General features: G+C 35.5%; 3 protein-coding genes across 11 annotated transcripts; 2 read left to right on the plus strand and 1 right to left on the minus strand.

Annotated features, from left to right (window-relative positions):
* The first annotated feature begins 185 nt into the window (after window positions 1-185).
* On the plus strand, window positions 186-3,736 carry LOC100241147 (protein phosphatase 2C 16). 2 transcript variants are annotated; one of them, XM_010656199.3, is made up of 5 exons: window positions 201-410; window positions 531-2,038; window positions 2,587-2,940; window positions 3,036-3,141; window positions 3,231-3,736. In XM_010656199.3, the coding sequence occupies exons 2-5, from the start codon at window positions 1,190-1,192 to the stop codon at window positions 3,566-3,568; spliced, it is 1,647 nt and encodes a 548-aa protein (XP_010654501.1). In that variant the 5' UTR covers window positions 201-410; window positions 531-1,189; the 3' UTR covers window positions 3,569-3,736. The 2 variants fall into 2 exon arrangements, with proteins under 2 accessions (XP_059595423.1, XP_010654501.1); XM_059739440.1 differs by having other exon boundaries at window positions 186-2,038.
* Window positions 3,737-4,243: 507 nt separating this feature from the next.
* Window positions 4,244-8,667, minus strand: LOC100263424 (uncharacterized). The gene is made up of 4 exons (XM_002278192.5): window positions 8,137-8,667; window positions 6,893-7,042; window positions 5,441-5,755; window positions 4,244-4,908 (listed from the first exon to the last, which is right to left on the minus strand). Exons 1-4 carry the CDS (start codon window positions 8,527-8,529, stop codon window positions 4,501-4,503), a joined length of 1,266 nt encoding a protein of 421 aa, XP_002278228.1. The 5' UTR covers window positions 8,530-8,667; the 3' UTR covers window positions 4,244-4,500.
* A 1,775-nt stretch (window positions 8,668-10,442) lies between these two features.
* On the plus strand, window positions 10,443-16,696 carry LOC100258284 (large ribosomal subunit protein eL20z). 8 transcript variants are annotated; one of them, XM_019222415.2, is made up of 6 exons: window positions 10,443-10,732; window positions 11,337-11,429; window positions 13,223-13,297; window positions 14,611-14,737; window positions 14,827-14,944; window positions 16,203-16,696. In XM_019222415.2, the coding sequence occupies exons 3-6, from the start codon at window positions 13,288-13,290 to the stop codon at window positions 16,254-16,256; spliced, it is 309 nt and encodes a 102-aa protein (XP_019077960.1). In that variant the 5' UTR covers window positions 10,443-10,732; window positions 11,337-11,429; window positions 13,223-13,287; the 3' UTR covers window positions 16,257-16,696. The 8 variants fall into 8 exon arrangements, with proteins under 8 accessions (XP_019077960.1, XP_010654507.1, XP_010654506.1 ...); XM_010656205.3 differs by having other exon boundaries at window positions 13,226-13,297; XM_010656202.3 differs by having other exon boundaries at window positions 10,453-10,732; window positions 14,602-14,737.
* The last annotated feature ends 1,288 nt before the right edge of the window (window positions 16,697-17,984 follow it).

Consider the following 17,984-nt stretch of genomic DNA (forward strand, 5'->3'; position numbering starts at 1 on the left):
AGATGGAAAAGGAAAGATATTATGTGAAGCAAAAGGGAGAAAAGTAGCAGAGGAGGGTGTGTGGCATTTCAGAGGATGGACACGCGTCTGTTATCAAAGCATTTGCATCATGAGGAATCCATGGGGGAGTTTTGTCTTCATGCAATCATGTAAATGTAAGCAAAAACCTAAGCAGTTTGTGTCTGTAAACATTAAATGAAGTCAGATAATTTAGCTATACTATACACCTGTCACCAAAAGGAGTGCATGGTAAAGGTCGTTCCACATATATCTCTCTCTTTTTCTCTCTCCTTCTCTCTCTCTCTCTATGTGGCTGGTCTCCAATCCAGAGCCAAACCTCATATAAATATCTACCAAAAGGAGGTTGGCCGACCTTGTTTTCAGGCTCAAACCCTTGAAGTTTCAAGTGGGTAAGTGCTCTTTGATCTGTTTTCTGGGTTGTTTGTGTATTTCTTCAGCAGGATTGTGCCTATTCTCATGTAGGTTTTTTCTGTGTAATGTGGGAATTTTGTTGTTGATTGTGTTTGGAGGTGTTTGTTGGTGGAAAACGGGAAGTGAAGGAGACCCATTTTTCAAGAGAGGGTGAGATGGGTTGCCTCAGATCCAGGGAACCCAAGTTTTGTGGGAAAAAGTTCTGACCTTTTTAGGGTTTCCTTGTGATTCTTGGGTCGGTTTCCCTTTTCTTTCCCATGAACCCTTTTGCTTTCCTTCTTGGGTTTATAGATAAGGGTCTAATTTGGGTTTTGCTTTTTCACTGTATGTGAGGGCTTCTTGGTGGGAATAGGGTATAGGCCATTAGTGGTTGGTTCGGGAAATAATTTGATGAACTGTAGGGTCTTGAGGGCTCAAACTGCCTGTAAAAAGCTGGAAATATCTCTATGTGGAAGGCTAAATCCATTGTTCATCACCAGATCTGATGACTCATTTGCGTTCTTCTGATATTTGGCTCGTCTCTGCTTTTGATTTGTTATCGGGGCTGTAATATTGTGTTTTCCCTGTATTCATTATTATAAAAAGAAATTGATGAGCCATTGAGATTCTCTCTTATGGAATAGGAGTATTTGAAACTTGAAACTTCCAAGTTTTATACCAAGTCCATTGGTAGAAGGAGATGTTGGGAATGAGAATTGGCAGTTAGATAAACTCTGTTGCTAGAGAAGATAATTGTCAATAGTACAGTGGGGAATTGATGGAAGAGATGTCTCCTGCAGTTTCTGTGACACTTAGTTTAGGTAGTACTTTATGTGATAATTCGGGAATTGCAACCCATGTGGAAATCACACAGCTCAAACTGGTAACAGATACTGTGAGCTTGTTATCAAGCCCTGCAACTGTACTCTCTTCAGAGTCTGTTTGTAGTGGTGATGGAATTCGAAATGATGTTAAGAGTGAGCCCAATGGGGTAAGTGAATCCGAAGCAGAAGAAGACAGTGGTGGGCGAAGAGTGACTTTGTTGGAGATGGTACCTGAAAAGGGGAATGGTTGGATTGATAGCGGTGACATGATTCAGCATAGCGAGGAAGATGAGATCTTAGCTGTAGTGGACAACACCAGTAGAATTAGTCATGAGGACTTGTTGGCTTTGGTTGCTGGGTCCGAAATAAGCTTGCCAAATTCTATGGAAATTGAAAATGTTGAACATGGTCAAATTGTTGCTAAGGCGATTATATTGCGGGAATCTTCTGAGAAGGTGCCTGCTGGTGAACTCCTTGCCGTGGCAGTGAACCCGGATGCAGTGTTGTCTGGTGGGTCTGATTTGAAGGCATCTGCAGTGGTTTTTCAGTTGTCTACAGACAAGAATCTCAGCAAAGGAAGTGTGCGAAGTGTTTTCGAGCTGGATTGTATACCCCTTTGGGGTTCTGTGTCAATCCAAGGGCAAAGACCAGAAATGGAGGATGCGGTTGCCGCTGTTCCTCGGTTTATGGAAACTCCCATCAAAATGCTTATTGGCAATCGGGCAATCGATGGAATGAGCCAAAGATTCACCCACCTAACCACTCATTTTTTTGGGGTTTATGATGGCCATGGAGGCTCTCAGGTACATTTTTATTCTCATTTGTTTGTTTGCACTTTGAATGATTATGTTGTGTTTAGACTAGTGAGTACACTGCAATGGAATTTTGAATATCTTGAATTGTAGGCAGTGTTATCTATCGAGCATATGTAGCCCATTTTATAATATATATAACTCGGTCCATGTTGGACTTTGTGAATTGGTTAGGCTCTAGGTAGGGTGCAGTTGCTTTTTTATGTGTTTTTGCAACTTTTTTTTTTTTTTTTTGCCTTTTGGCTTCCTTTGTATAGATCATGTTTACTTACCCGTGTTTTCTATCGTTGATAATACAATCATTATTTTGCCTATCAAAAAACAAAAAAGTATGTAACTTGGTCATTTTCCAATTATTCATAATCATATTTTTAATGAGAACGGAACTTATACTTCCTAGTTTCGATTTGCATTGCTTTTCCAATACTAAAACCCAGTCATGAATTTCTTTTCACATATTCAGAACGTTCTGAATTCAAAGTATTCCTTATGGTGAATATTCTTGGATTCTTAATTTGTCAGCATGGTTGAGAGTGCAGGTTGCTAACTATTGTCGTGATCGAATCCATTTGGCTTTGGCTGAAGAAATAGGAAGTATCAAGGACGATGTGGAGGATAACAGGCATGGGCTGTGGGAGAATGCCTTCACTAGTTGCTTTCAAAAGGTTGATGATGAGATTGGGGGGGAAGTTAGCAGAGGCATCATTGAAGGAAATGCAGATGTTTCAGATGTTTCTGATGCTAGTTTAGAGCCTATTGCTCCAGAAACTGTTGGGTCTACAGCTGTGGTTGCCTTAATCTGTTCATCCCATATCATCATCGCCAACTGTGGTGATTCAAGAGCAGTTCTATGTCGTGGCAAGGAGCCCATTGCACTATCAATTGATCATAGAGTAGGCCTTCTTTTTTATAATCTCATATCATTAGATTGTCAAGAATCAACTGTCTTGGAAAGCCAATCCCTGTTTTTTTTTGTCACCCTTTTCAGCCAAACAGAGAAGATGAATATGCAAGGATTGAGGCATCTGGAGGCAAGGTCATACAATGGAATGGCCATCGTGTTTTCGGCGTTCTTGCAATGTCGAGATCTATTGGTAGGTGTGGTCTTCATTGTGATCTTGGCCACTAATGGTGAATTGTGAAATGGGAATATTATCAACTTCCTTTTCTTTGTATTCAACAGGTGATAGGTATCTGAAACCATGGATCATCCCAGAGCCAGAAGTCATGATGGTGCCTCGGGCTAGAGAAGACGACTGTCTCATCTTAGCCAGTGACGGGTTATGGGATGTCATGACAAACGAGGAAGTATGTGAAGTAGCTCGAAGGCGGATTCTGCTGTGGCACAAAAAGAATGGAGTCGCATCCCTTGTAGAAAGGGGCAAAGGAATCGACCCTGCAGCTCAGGCAGCAGCAGAGTACCTCTCAATGCTTGCTATCCAAAAGGGAAGCAAGGACAACATATCTGTGATTGTGGTGGACTTGAAAGCTCAAAGGAAGTTCAAGAGTAAACCCTCATAAAACCTCACCCCTAATCTGGCTCTAATCCATATCCCTATATATGATAGAAAAATTACATATCCTTAATACCTAGCTTGGTCCATTCATTTTTCACATGGGCTTTACGTAGTTTGTACAAGAATAGCAATTAGTATGTACTATATAGCAAGCGCATCCGAAAATTCCATATCCTCTCTGCTTTTGGTATCATGGTATGTATGCATAATGCTGTGTTCTGGGTGTGTAAATTTGATCTGTTGCAGGGATCAGGAATAGTTTTTCGGTTTCCTTAGGGTCTATTTGACAACCGTTTTTTAAAACAGTTTCTTGGAAAACGCATTAAACATTTAAAAAGCTGTTTTCCCAAACAGTCTTCTGTTTTACAAAATCTCATAAAATAATTTATAAAAAAACAGTTGCCAATTATTTTAAAAATTGTCTTTGAAAACAATTACCAAATAAAATTTTATTTTTTGATTTTTTTTTTTAGAAAATAGAAATTCTTTTTTAAAACACCTACCAAAATTGCATGAATTTCATGCCATCATCCTTTCCGGTCACATATAAAAGCAAACGCAGAGGCTGATATCATGGATTCCTCTTTATCCAAAGAAGATTGAAGAGAGAATAAAAAAAGAAACTTGTGATTGCCACTGAACAGAATATCTGGGGTATAATGCCTCATCATATAGAATGTGCAGTCAAAAGAATATCTGCAGTTTGATTTATATGTGAATCAGTCTAGTTTGACAGGAGCTGATGCTCTGTCAAAATTGTTCCAAAACAACCATAATAACAAATCTTTTCACCTTCTCTCTTCAACTCAGACAGGCATTACACAAGAATGCTTTAAATGTACCAGACATTCTTCAAAACCCAGCACAAGCCCACCCAAACAGGTCCTTGAGCCTTTATAAATGGAGAGGGGACTGAAAATTCGACAAAAAATCCATCTACCTTCGCCTCTTCTGCCTCAGCCTGGGGAAAGTGAGGGGAACAGGAAGCGTAGCCATCGTCACTTTATTCTGAGACACGAGCTTGCAACCCAGATGCTCGAAATGTGCTCTCAACTTTACTGCACTCATCCTCAAATCCCTAGCTATATCTGATGGGTCAGTTCTGAATTCATCAGCATATAGAGTGAGCACCAAGACATAACTGATGAGAAGATCTTTCTTCTCTTCAGTGAGTCTTCTCGAATCTGAATCAAGAGCAAACATGGAAGAAAACTTCTGGTTCAGGATGCCTGGGATTTTATGGTGCTTGGCAGATGAAGCATCCATAGAATTCCGATCTTTGTACTTCAATAGATGATTAATATATGAGAATATGCAGGCAAGCGTTGTTTTCTCCCCTTCATCCTATGAAAACAGAAATTATGAAACCAACGTCAATCTAATGAAGACATTAAAATGAGGAGAACAAGGGCCATGATTATTATCGGCAACATCCCAAATCTGACAAGGATATGAGAATTAGAATCACACTCATCAGCAATAACATATGTCATACAATATCAGAACATAGTAATGTGATTGGAATAAAAATTAAGGAAAGAATCATTCCAGTTTCACTCTCATGATAAGTATCTGAAACCTTTTACAAAATCCCTGATGATGTTTATATATATTCAAACAGGTTTGTAAGGATGCAGTTTTATGTAAACTCAAATCGGGCATATTAGAGGTAGGAAGACAATGATTCCTTTTGAATTAGCTAAGCATTCCTAATCTGTCACTTGAAACAGGTACCAAAAATTATTTTAAATGAGCATTATAGATCATTCTGCTTTTAAGATGTCTCTAAACAGACAATCAAACCTTCTTAAACCTCAGGATTCTGTCGCAAACAAAACTCACACCCACCAACCCAGAGGACTCACTAAATCCTTACCTCAAGCTCCTTCAATTTTTGGATTCTGTTGCAAACAAAACTTGAGTAAGCACTGGATTCTACCTCTACTCCTGCTTGCAGAAGGTCGAGAATATCTAAAAGGTAATCCCATTCCCCTTTGAAAATAATCTTGTCCAGACGATAGGCCTCCTGGGGTGTAGTGGCCGTATCATCATATGGTGGGATATTACGAGCACTATGAGCAGAAGTACTTTCAAGCGCCTCCTTGTTTATAACAACTTCCTTGAGTTTCCTGTCCAAATCCTTCTGAGACCTAGGATCATCTTTTTGGTTCAGAGCCTGCAATTTCTTAGCCTGCAATGTAAAATAAAAAATGTCATATGTAAATACCAGAATGAGGCTTACATGATTGATGACAGTACACCCCCCCATCCTTACCGCAATATCAATATATATAATAGCAAGCTAGAGGTGGCACCAATCAAGGACAAAGTGAGTTGATTTTAGTTGAATGTGTTACAAGGATAAATGAAAGGCAAAAAAAGAACAAGTGATGCCCTTTGGCAATCTCTGGATGCATCATTGTACTTGGCCTGGGCCCGCATTTTGTTGGCCCTTTTATAATATATTCTATTTGTCTATACACACACAAAAGAAGCTTGGTTAAGATGATCACAAAAGATACGATGGATGATTCAACACGGGCCATTGCAATGGAAGAAGTATCCTTGCTAGTCCCGAGCCATCATCTGATGAATGGAATTTCCAGGTCATACTCTGCCTCCGAAGGCTGTAGCTATTCAATCTACAAAATTTCTCACATAATGACAGTAGTGCACTTTCTAATCATGCAAGACAACAGGAGGATTGAATGGGAATTTTACAATATGGTCAATACATAGGGAAAATTTTAACCATTCCAGATTGCCCCTAATATTTTGCATACATACCCATGATGTAGTAGACTGACCCAGAAGCATACCCATGATGTAGTAGGAAGTGGAATAATCACTTGATAGCATCCAGTTAGAATATTAATTAAGATCTTATAATCAAAAAGAAAAAAAAAAAAGAATATTAATTAAGATCTGAAGATGACTGTAATAGACTGTTTCAGTAACTTCTAGCCAAGTAGGTATTCTCCCAAAATAGGAGTATGCCATCATTGTGATCTCACATATCAGTTTAAGCAGCTTGTTTGGGTTTTGAAAATCCTATTGTAACCATAGCATGGTAACTTGCAACAGGTGAGTTGTCATCGTTCTCATCCAATCCATGAAAACCTAAGTTACTCTATTCGTACTTTAAAAAAAAATCAATTACTTCTCTAATATGCACAAAACGTATGCACGAACTCGGTTGTAGACATTCCTTTTAGAGTTCATAGGAATTAACCCATTATACAGTACACAATGCATGTCTACAACTCATGGAAATTGAAATTGGCAACTAGAACAATTTTGCCAACCAACTACGAGTTAAGGAACATACCTGGGTAATTGACTTCTTTGTTCCATATAAGTTAGTTAGATCTCTCATTCTGCCTGCCTTCTCTTCTGCAGTTTGTTCTCCCTTTAATAAACTTGAAGGTTCATCAACAGAGGCATCTGACCCTCCAACTCTTGGTTCCAACCTAAATATCTAGAATCACATTCCAAGCCAGTTTGAAGTCTAAAAATCATCGCAAAATTATATACTGCAAATGAAAAATGAAACCTTACACAGAAAAGAAAATGAAATGACAGTTCACCATGTTCAACATAAATGCAAGCTATGATGACAAAAATATGGCTAAATGTGTAATGTATGTACAAGTATGTGCATGCTTGTGCTTGTCTGCAACCAAACAGAGAACTCCTTGACAAATTGAAACTTGACTCCAGTTGCGGAATAAGTTGCACCTACTGTGGGTAGAAAATTTTTCTTCTTTTCAAACTACTCCCTAGCAAGCAAACAGAAGTTTAAGTAAACCTACTAAGAGAAACCTTGCACTAGAGGCAATGAACCAATCTTTTGCAAAACCTAAATCAACACAAAACATGTTAAGAATTTTGCTCCCCCTTTTTTCCTCAATTTTCTGCACAACCATCCTTGAGTGCATGAATTTACCACAACTACCTTATTCAAGACAATTGAAACATCCCTTAACAAACAGAAAATCAATAGCAAACATAAAATATCTATTACTTCTCTTCTTTCTATTCTCTACGTTTTCTCATCCCGGAAACCGCAAAATAAGCAAATTTACTTTGGCAGCAATCAAAACAACATAAAACAGATAATTTGAAATTTTCTATTCTCTTTCCTGCGTTTCCTCAGTAACCAAACAGAGCGACGCAGTTCACTCAAAACACTTTCTTCCTTTTTCTCTTCCCGCACATCCTCAGCAAGTAAATAGCATCAACAGAAAAATTAAAAATCACCTCATTGGACTAAACAGGAACAACCATCAAGGTCTGAGTCTCCTAATAAAAAACCCTCACAGCATAATCTATAACAATAAAACATTTGAAAATAAGGGGGAAGAGGAAGGAGTCTTTCTTTCTTTTCATTCAGTATCCTTTCCTGCACTTTCCCAGCAACCAAACAGACAAAAACATCAAAAACACAATACTGGACGCAAAAGGAACAACCTTATCTAGAACCCCACTATCATAAGCCATAAAACTGTAACTTTTTTTCTTTTATTCCCTGCACTTTCCCAGCAACCAAACAGACGACAATATTAAAAATACCTTATTAGACGCAATAGGAACGATCTTCAACGTCTGGGTCTCCTTATCAAGAACCCCAAGAGCATAGGTGCAGACCTGAGCCGACGCGGCTTCGCCGGAGTAGCTGGTGCCAACGAAGTTGACCTTGGAATCATTTGGGCTCACAACAAGCTGTAATCGGTTGGCTCTAGCCTTGTTTCTGAAAACCTTAACAGCGGGTGGTGGGTCGGATTCATGGTCTTGGGGTTTGTGGGGATCGAACCCAGATGGGAAATAGCCCACTAGAGGTGGGATCTTTTCTGGGTGTTCATGGACGACCTCCATTTTGACGTTGACATGCTTCTTTTTCTTCCTCTTCTTAGTTGGGGTTAGAGTTAGGGTTTGTGATGAGATCTCTGGCTCTTCTTCTTCCATTGTGCGAGAAGCTTAGACTGAGAGCTTGCTCCGCCGGAGAGGGGTATAAACCCTAGGGTTTTATTTCAATCACTTGAAAATGTGATTAAATTAAAAATAATAATAATTTATTAAAACAACCTATAAAATTATATATATATATATTCCAATATCATAAAAATTAAAAAGAAAAATGACTTAATTAAAAAATAATTTATTAAAATAACCTATAAAATACATTATAAAATAACAAAATATGAAAATTATTTTTTAGGGTTTATTACACTTCACCCCCAATTTATACCATTTTTTCACATTGTCCTCTCACATTTAAAATTGAGCAATATACCCTTCATATTTTATAAATACATATAATGTATATTTGTTGTGCATGACGTTGCGAAAGGAAGGCAATTGTACAATTTAAGGTTTTAGGACTAAATAATTAAAGGTAATTAGAGGGCTATGTTAGAGTTTTAAAATGAAATGACAATTCTGTCCTCACATAAACATTTCACGTGTTTCAATAGAGGTGTCTTTCTTTCGTTACAACTAACATCGTTGTACAATAAATATACATTGCATATATTTATGAAATATCAATGATATATTGATCAACTTTAAATATAAGGGAGCAATATAAAAAACAAGGTATAGGTTATGGGTAAAGTGTAATAGGTCTTATTTGTTAATATATGGTATGATATGATATTTTGTAACATTTTTTTGAGAAATTATTTTAATCATCTTTTATATATTTTGAAACCTATTATGTTCCAATCATAAAAATGATGTAAAATGAATGAAAAAAGTCTAATTTAAGTATTCTTTCATTTCAATTTTCGTAAATCATAATATACTTCACATTATTTTGCACTCAAAGATAACCAAAACATGTTTTTATTTTTAATATTTTAAAAATTGATTGACAATTAAACATAATTGACACACATCTATAATCTTGTTTTTAGTATTTTTGAAATAATTTCATAAAAACAAATTATTAGCTTAAGATATAATTTTTAAGCATACATTTTCTTTCTTTATATGAATTTTTATATGTAATTAAAATCATTTTTAGACATTTTTGGGAAATAAAAATCATTCATATACATTATGATTAATAGAAGGATTGAGATAATCAACGAGTAATAATATATAATATATAATATATTACACGTTGCATACCTATTCTAAAAGGCATTTTGAATTACCTACAACCCTTAACTTTGATACCAATTTTTAGATCGGTAATTAACAACCTCATCTAAAAACTAATTAGTGTTTGATGAGGATAGCTCAAACCTTTTTATGACCTTCAACATCATACCCTATTAACTTATTATAAGAGTCATTATTTGCATGACTTTCTTTATACTTAAAAGCGACATTGTTGCACTTGACATTAATCATTTGTAGATAATATTTTCAAATAAATATAAATATTAACATTGCATTTCTTCAATTAAAAATCAATTTTAGACATTTTTTTTAATAAATCATTGGTTCACATTTATTATTAGTGATGTGACCAAAATAGGTAATATAATTAATCAATTTAGATATTTTCCTAAATTATGTCAATTAGTAATAATTTCTAATATAATAATCATCAGTAATCAAATAATTTGAATATGGGCATTCGGATTTTTTTTCTTGTATTAATTTTGGACATATCAAAAACAAGTTTAAAATTTTTTCCATTTAGGACAAATTTCATTTATGACTTTTATTTTTTGAATTATTGTGCAATTATTTTTAAATTTTTATTCAAAAACCACATTTTAAATGAGGATAATTCGGATATTTTTGTAATAAATTGATTAATATATCCAAATTTTTATTTAAAGGTCATACCCAAAAAAATTATAATTAGACAAAAAAAAAAGAAAAAGAAAGGTCGCATTGAAATTCCATCTCTTATTCTCCTAAGGAAGCCAAGGGCATATTCCATAGAACACAAGTCATGATTAAGAGAGCATTCGAGATAAAACGACGTCGTTTTATGAGTTTCCTTGTACCGACCAACCTCTCCTTGGCAGTATCAATCTCCCGTTCATAAAACCAGAGAGAAAACAGTGTATTGAAGTCCTCATCGATCGATGAGTCGAGGCAAATCCTACACTTTTTCTGAAGGGCCCAAGAGGGAAAAGGCAGTTCTCAACAGAGGCAGCTTCACTTTCAGCAGAAGCCGCTTCTTCCATCACTGTTACTCAACCAACGAGTTGTCTCCTTTTTCTCTGTTTCTGTTACATGTTTGAATTTCAGTACTCAGTTTGCATAATCTGCTGTTGATTTTTATGCGTTTGATCAATTTTGTTCTTCATCTTTAATGGGTTTTGGACCTTTGGTTTTAATTCGTTTTCTTTTATCTGGGTTTTGACGAACACATTTGTTTTTGCCTTTTGGATTGCTGGGTTTTGATCAGATGCTTTGTCATATATGTATTTCAGTCGTGTCTTTCTTAGAGATAGAAATTATTCTTGTGATTTTGAGGGGAAAAAGAAGGGTATTTTTTGGGGGGTTATTTTATTTGTATTGAGTGCAAAATTTGCCAATATTCTTTATTGATTTCTTCCTTTGGGTTCTTTGCTTTCTTGAAGGGATGTCATAAAAATATCATTTTTTATTACTTGGATTGTTTCTTAAGTATTTTCTGTCTTTATGGTTGCTATTGAGTATTGATACGTTTTCCATTGAGACAATCGTGGTTTTCTGTTATTGGGTTTTGTTTAAGTTCCTTAAAGTTGAATAAGGTATTCCCATCTTCTACTTTTTATGGAGGTTGAATCAGATTATGAGTATTGATAGTGTTTGGTGATATTCAGATTGCAATTTGGAATAGAGGAAATTGTTAGCAATTGTTAGTGATATGGGTGGCTATTAAATCTGTTCTGCAGTTTGTTGCCTCTATGTTGAGGGTAATTCCCAACCTCATAAGATATGGATAGCTGTTAAATCTATTTGATCGTGTTATGTGTTATGTGTTGTTTGTCGCATTTGATTATATTATAGCCCCTTGTCCGTTATCATGCCTCGACTTTTCCCGTTGAATGAGAATCTTAGTTGAATGATTTATTGTTGTTATGTTGGTGGCTCCAAGTGATCCAGTGAAATTTTTAGTAACGAGTCTTAGACATGACACAAGTTAAAAAAGCAATGGTGATTTTCATATCATCCTTTATTTGGGCCTGTACTGTTTAATTAAACCAAGGAGGTACAGTAGTGGGATTGGATAAGTGCCAATCAGAAAAGGGGTGGGGTTTGATAAGTGAGTAGGGTTAACCAATGTAGACATATAGTTTTCAGAGTCCCTATGGGAAATGTGCTAAAAGGCTGTATCACATGTAAGAGCCTTTTTAGTAGTTATCCAGGATTGATATTTTGGGCAACACTCTTTAGTGCAGAGCCATCTTGAAGAAGGATGGGGTGAGATACTCTGAGAGCTCCATCATTTATTACTGGAAATGATGTCTGGCTTCAATAGTTGTTTGAACCCACCATTCAACTTTTATGATAGCAACAAACCATGAAGTGCTTTACCCTTGTCAAGATGCTAGAGAGACAAAATAGGTTGGCCTTTAATTTAATCGGGAGGAGTGATATTGAACAATTACCACTTTTGAGCCAGAGATGGGACCACAGGAAGAGGAGGAGCAGAGATTTTGGGTTGTGGGGTTTGGTGTGTAGTTGTTTTAAGACACAAGTGATGCTTGGATTAAGAGAATAATTTCCCATATTATACAGGAAATATTTATCCCCATGTCTCAGTTTGGTAACCCTTTCTTCTTATTGATCAGGATTTGGGTCCTGAAAGTAAATGTTGCTTGCCAATGAGAATAAGCATCTCTTTAATTCCAAGTATTGCATTTTTATTATGTAAAAATCATTTGGCTCCTGACTATCTAAGACTCAAAATAAAACCCTTTTTTTGGTTATTAAGAGAGCAATTGAGTTTCCTCATAAGTTTGGTAACGGATTTCACTGTTTAATTAGATATATAATTTAATGTTACAATGTTTGCAAGTATAATAGCTTCTGTGACCAGGATTTCAGTATCTGTGTTTATTTGGCAGAGGCAGTATTTGTCTGGCGTCTCATTTGGGCATAGCCATCAATGAGAGACCTATTATCTTCCCCATTCTATCTCCTTCTCTGTTTATTTCTCCTGTTTTTATGGTGCTATTGTCCCAGCAAGCAAGGACAGGTTTGCTTTAATATGAGATCTGCTTGAGAGATCTAGCACACTAGGAATCAATTGCGAGGAAAGTTAACCACTGACCCTGCTAAATTAGTTTTGGCTTAGCTGACAAGATGAATTGATAAACAACTAGTGAACTAGTGCTAAGTTTCATTGTCCCTCTGCGATCCAAGTTGGATCCCATTAGTGATCTAGCTGAAGTGATTACTGGACAGCTGGGTTCCTGTAAGGTGACATCAACCATGTTTAATTTTGTACTTTTCTCCTCCAACTGGTGGACTATTTACTTATTTATTTTTCATGAATGTGAAAACTTCTCTTTTTGATCTCTCAAGTTTCAATATGAGTCAAAGAAATAGATTAGATGAGCACTGTACTTTGTTTGACATCTATGCATAGTCACATAAAAGGAGTTAATTTTTCGGTAGATTGGATTTCCTCTATTTTTTGAATTATAAATTTCTAACTAAATTTCTTAACTTATGCTTCTCAATTTGCTTGTATTTCATTTAGCAGGCGCATTGAAAGGCAGACTAAGGAGCTGAGGGTATCAACTTGCTAAAGTATCAGTAGGATACATGGATCAGAGTATGAAACTTCTTCTTGGATTTATATTAATATCCGTTTGTGATTGCTTGTACCCTTCACCCAATACTGTTTGTCTGGGGGGAGAATCTGCTATCATGTGATGCCTCTTGAAATTCCTATATCTGATGTTATTTGGTAATGGTTTTGGTGCTGTACTAGTTTGTACATGGTTATCAAGTTTATTGTTGATATTGTTGCTAGAGGTTGTAAGCTGATCAACTACTGGTTTAACTCGTTGGGCACATCAACATTTGAGACATCTATTTTCTATAAGATAAACACTTTTGATGTGTTGTGAGTCAATAATATGAAGCGTGTCCAAATAGCAGAACCTCTTGATTATTGGCTGCTTGGTGAACAATTCAAAGTGAGAGATCCTGGTTTCACCATCATGTATAAGGCCGCTTAGTAAAGATTTGTTTGAAATGTACTTTATCCCAGAAAGCTTAATAGATTATTTGTTGGTTTTGTTTAGATGATTAATTTCTAGGACACTATTGAAACTGGAGTTTTTTCGTTTTGATTTTGAATATATGGTGAATGGAGCATCTAATGTGAAAGCTATTTGCTCAACATGAATGGATGAGTGTTAGAATTTTTCTATGTATTGATTATGGGGCATCCTTTCAATGCCACAACTGGATCTGGATTAACATATTGAACTGGCAAACGGTTATGCTTCTGAATCTTTCAAAACTTAGTAAGTTAACACCAGTTGAACATTTGCAAGGAAACTTAATTCAAAAAGTCTAGAACATATAAGATGTGAGAAATGCTACACCATTTAATGTCTACTCAACTCGAGAAAGCCTTAAATCTCCAATTACTTCGGGTAGTTCTCCTAATGAACGGTGTTTTTGGTGCTTTTCAATCTTGTGAGTTTTGACAATGCCCTTTGGTTGGTGGCTAATTGTCTTTAGTGGGACACTCCTGTCGAGCAGTGGACTGTTTCATTGTGCTTGTATTTTAACTAGAGGTGTTGTGTGCTTAATTTCCAACTTCTACCTTTGTAATTTGAATTTATTTGTGATATGCCTAGTGCATGTAGTAGAGCTTGTCTGATTTGAAAAGCTTTGAGTCTCTCCTGAAATCTTAAAAAGGTTTTGGGGCTGGCCTGTCAAATTTTGTTGAATATTGTTCCATGTCAGGTCCATGTTTTGGTGTTGGAAATGCCTTTTTGGGGATGATCTTGGAAATGCTATAATTCTGTTGTTAGCTTTTTAGATGGAAATCTGAAAGATCATTTTAAATTGTCGTTTTCATGTAATCTAAGCCATTTATGAAAACTGTTCTCCTATGATTAGAAAATGCAGGGCTCTCCACAGATGGAAAGGAATATCAAAATGGTGATTATATCCTTCTTAAAGATGATGAAAACCCCAATTTGGGAGTCTACGACAAACCCCTTCCTTGCTTTGGCTGTGGAATAGGATGGTTTTCGTGAGTTTCCTGCTCCTTTTGTTCTTCTTCCTCCCACCAACCCCTCCATTCCTCTTCCGCCCTTTCATAGGCTTAACTTCCTTTTGCAGTCTTCTGCTTGGATTTGCTTTCCCATTGATGTGGTACTATGCTACAATTCTCTATTTCTGTAACTACTATCAAAAGGATCCTAGGGAACGAGCAGGACTTGCTGCCTCTGCAATTGCTGTAAGTGTTCTACTCAAGGTTTAAATTTATGTTCTCTTTGTTTGCTTTTTTGTTTATATTTGATCCTCATTTTGTTCCTGTACTTTTAATCTTTTGGCTCTGCATAATGTTTATTTTTATTATATTGATTTAATACTGTTTTTGAACGACAAATTTAGAGTGTATTTGATAGTGATTCTAGGAAGTGTTTTTAGCATATTTAATACTTGAAAGATAAAAATTTTCAAATATTAGAAAGACTAGAAACACTTTCTAAAATCACTACCAAACGCACTCTTAATACCATAAAAATGAATACTTTTTCAGAAAAATTGAAATAATAAAATTTAATCTTGGCTGAGCCAAGACACCAAAGCCTTACCGTCCCTTTACAACTGGAAAAGGGTGGGGTTGAGATGATGATAGGACAAGTGATATGTTGAAGCAGGGTCGTGAGTGGGGCAGGAAGGAGCATCTGAACAACCTCATGAACTGTGTTTAAGTGTGCAGGAAAGAAATATGGGGAGAGAGCACCGTGCTTGCTTCTCAATAAACTGAGCTACTTTCCCTTATGTTAACCAATGGGTTAAGCATTTTTTCCCTCTCCTAGGCCTGATTATATATCTGTACTAAAAAGTTTTTTATGGATGGCACTTCACATTTCAGGCAAATATCCCTATTGAAGTTCTAGTTCTGTTCAAGAATGATAACCTCATCTGAACTTTGTTTACATGCATCCTTGAATTATAAGTAACCGAACTATGGCTTTTACAATGGTAACCTCTGTAATGCTGTTAACGATGGAAACTATTTTCCTACCATTATACAAGCCATTATTATTCTTTATAACCTCATTAGAGTGGCTGCTATTGGGCCCATGTTTTCATCTCTCCCTCTCTCTCTCTCTCTCTCTCCCCCCCTCACACACACAAACACACACACACCGTTGTTTTCATCTCTCTTTCTCACACACGCACACTCACAAGAGGTTTCCATGCCGACCCAACTTTTTTCATTTCTTTTCCCATGAATTTCTTTTCATGGAAGAGCAAAATTTATCAGTAAAGAGAAGAAATCCCTTGGTTGTATTCTCTTCCAAACTAGGACATTATATTTTGAACAAAGCAACTAGAAAGACTAAGAAGTCCTAAAACTACTTATTGTAACACAAAACTCTGTTATTTGTAATTACTCCATTTGAATTGAAGAAGTTGCAAACTATTCGTGCCCCTTTGGTCTGCCCTTGATCTCTTATTAATCCCAAATGTTATTATTGCAGGCTTTGATATGTACAATTGCCATGGTGATTACAGTAGCTGTTATGATATTCTAGTTGATCACTACAATTCCATCTTGGTTCCTGCCATTTGTATGGAGCTGCTTCAGATAAAGTCCGAACAAGTGATGTGTATGATAAAGCCCTCCATACGGTAATCTTAGCAAAGCACCAATGCAGAAAAACGGTGTTGCCCAAGGTTTAGCAGTCTGAAACTTATACGATATTTAGGTATCTCTTTAGCTTTGTGCATAATACGAACTGTGTATATTACTCTACCCAACTGTTTGATACCATTTATTGGGATGTTTATGAGCTAGGGACTAGTAAATGAAAATTGTAAAGAATAAGAACTTGCTTTGTTTAGTACTGAAATGGCTGGAACTGTCTCTCATTGTCTGAGATTATCTTGGTAGAAAAGCCATTCCTAATGGGTGATGATTTTGTGGTCTTTTTGAACTGAAATGATTGATGGGTATGGGGTGAATTTTAATGAACTCTCATGAAACTTGACTAAGATTAGCAATTCTTTATTAAGTTTTTTCTACTATATTTTTTTTTATGGAACCTTATCAATAACACCAGAAAAACCCACCACCACCACCACCTTCCTCCACAGCCACCATTGGCCATCTTGCCACCCACTTCATCCAGCCACCAGCACCCACTTCATTCTACTTTGTGTTTCCAGTCTCTTACCCACCAGCCATCATCCCCAAACTCGGTTCTAATTTTGGAAACCTAGAGCCTTGAAAACAGAAAAATATTTTAAAGTTTTTTTAACACTATTTGATCGATGTTGTCTGAAAAGCAAAGTAAAATAGTAAAATAGAGAATAATTTTTTAAAAACAAGTAGAAATTTTTTATACCAATTTTTAAAAACAAAAAGAAAACATGAGTATGTTGGGTTATATTTTTTTAACTTGTTTTTAATTTGAAGAATAAAAAACAGTTTTTAAAAGCAAGTTATAGAAAATATGATTTATATGATAATGTTTTTTAAAAACGATATTCAATTATTTTCTAGAATAAAATTTTATTTAAAAATTTAAATACGGGAAACATTTTTCATGATATGTTCTATATAAAAGTACAGGTCTTTTTTTTTTTTTTTTTTTCAAATTATCATGTAAAAAACAATTAAAAATATATAGACTGTGTTTCTACTGTGTTTAAGAACAAAGGTTTGTTTACTGTTTTTATATTTTATATTTATATAAATATTTTTAAAAAATAATTTTTCGAAAATAATAAAAAATAATTAAAAGATATTTAAAAAAAAAATTATTTTATGATTGATACAAGTATTTTCCTAAACATAAAAAATTGTTTTTAAAATAATTTGCGAAACCGTCATTGATTCTCGAAATCTATACTATTTTCCGTTATAAATAATAGAAATTAATAATCTTCAGATATTTATTTTTTCATGGGAAACTGCAGCCTCACATGAGTATGAATCTCAGTCTGACATAGAAAAAAGTTGCTCTCTGACAGAGAAGCTTTGGAGAGACTCCAATTCCATCATGTGGCTTCTCTCCTGAGTACCACTACAACCCCCATGCTCTGCCTTTTTTATTTCCCAAACCCTCACGTCACAGCGTTCTCTTTGTTTCTCTGCCACTCACCTTCATACGAAGATAAGATGGTGTTTGTTTTTTTTATTAAATAAAAAAATTAAAATATTTAATTTTTTTTTATTTAGATAAAAATAATCTATTAACATTATCCAACATAATTAAATTAAACCTATTGATAACAAGTTTACTTTAATTATATTGGAT

Source organism: Vitis vinifera, chromosome 9, assembly GCF_030704535.1.
Source record: "Vitis vinifera cultivar Pinot Noir 40024 chromosome 9, ASM3070453v1".
Lineage (NCBI taxonomy): Eukaryota > Viridiplantae > Streptophyta > Magnoliopsida > Vitales > Vitaceae > Vitis > Vitis vinifera.

Bases quoted from the DNA above. Each gene is read 5' to 3' on its own strand.
- LOC100241147 (XM_059739440.1), top strand. From the start codon at position 1,190: ATGGAAGAGATGTCTCCTGCAGTTTCTGTGACACTTAGTTTAGGTAGT. The intron at 2,039-2,586 runs GTACATTTTTAT...TTGAGAGTGCAG, and splicing joins ATGGCCATGGAGGCTCTCAG to GTTGCTAACTATTGTCGTGA. The intron at 2,941-3,035 runs GTAGGCCTTCTT...CACCCTTTTCAG, and splicing joins CACTATCAATTGATCATAGA to CCAAACAGAGAAGATGAATA.
- LOC100263424 (XM_002278192.5), bottom strand. From the start codon at position 8,529: ATGGAAGAAGAAGAGCCAGAGATCTCATCACAAACCCTAACTCTAACC. The intron at 7,043-8,136 runs GTATTTTTAATA...ATGTGATTCTAG, and splicing joins TTCCTATTGCGTCTAATAAG to ATATTTAGGTTGGAACCAAG. The intron at 4,909-5,440 runs GTAAGGATTTAG...CTGTTTTCATAG, and splicing joins AAAAATTGAAGGAGCTTGAG to GATGAAGGGGAGAAAACAAC.
- LOC100258284 (XM_010656202.3), top strand. The intron at 14,738-14,826 runs GTGAGTTTCCTG...TTCCTTTTGCAG, and splicing joins TGTGGAATAGGATGGTTTTC to TCTTCTGCTTGGATTTGCTT. The intron at 14,945-16,202 runs GTAAGTGTTCTA...TTATTATTGCAG, and splicing joins TTGCTGCCTCTGCAATTGCT to GCTTTGATATGTACAATTGC.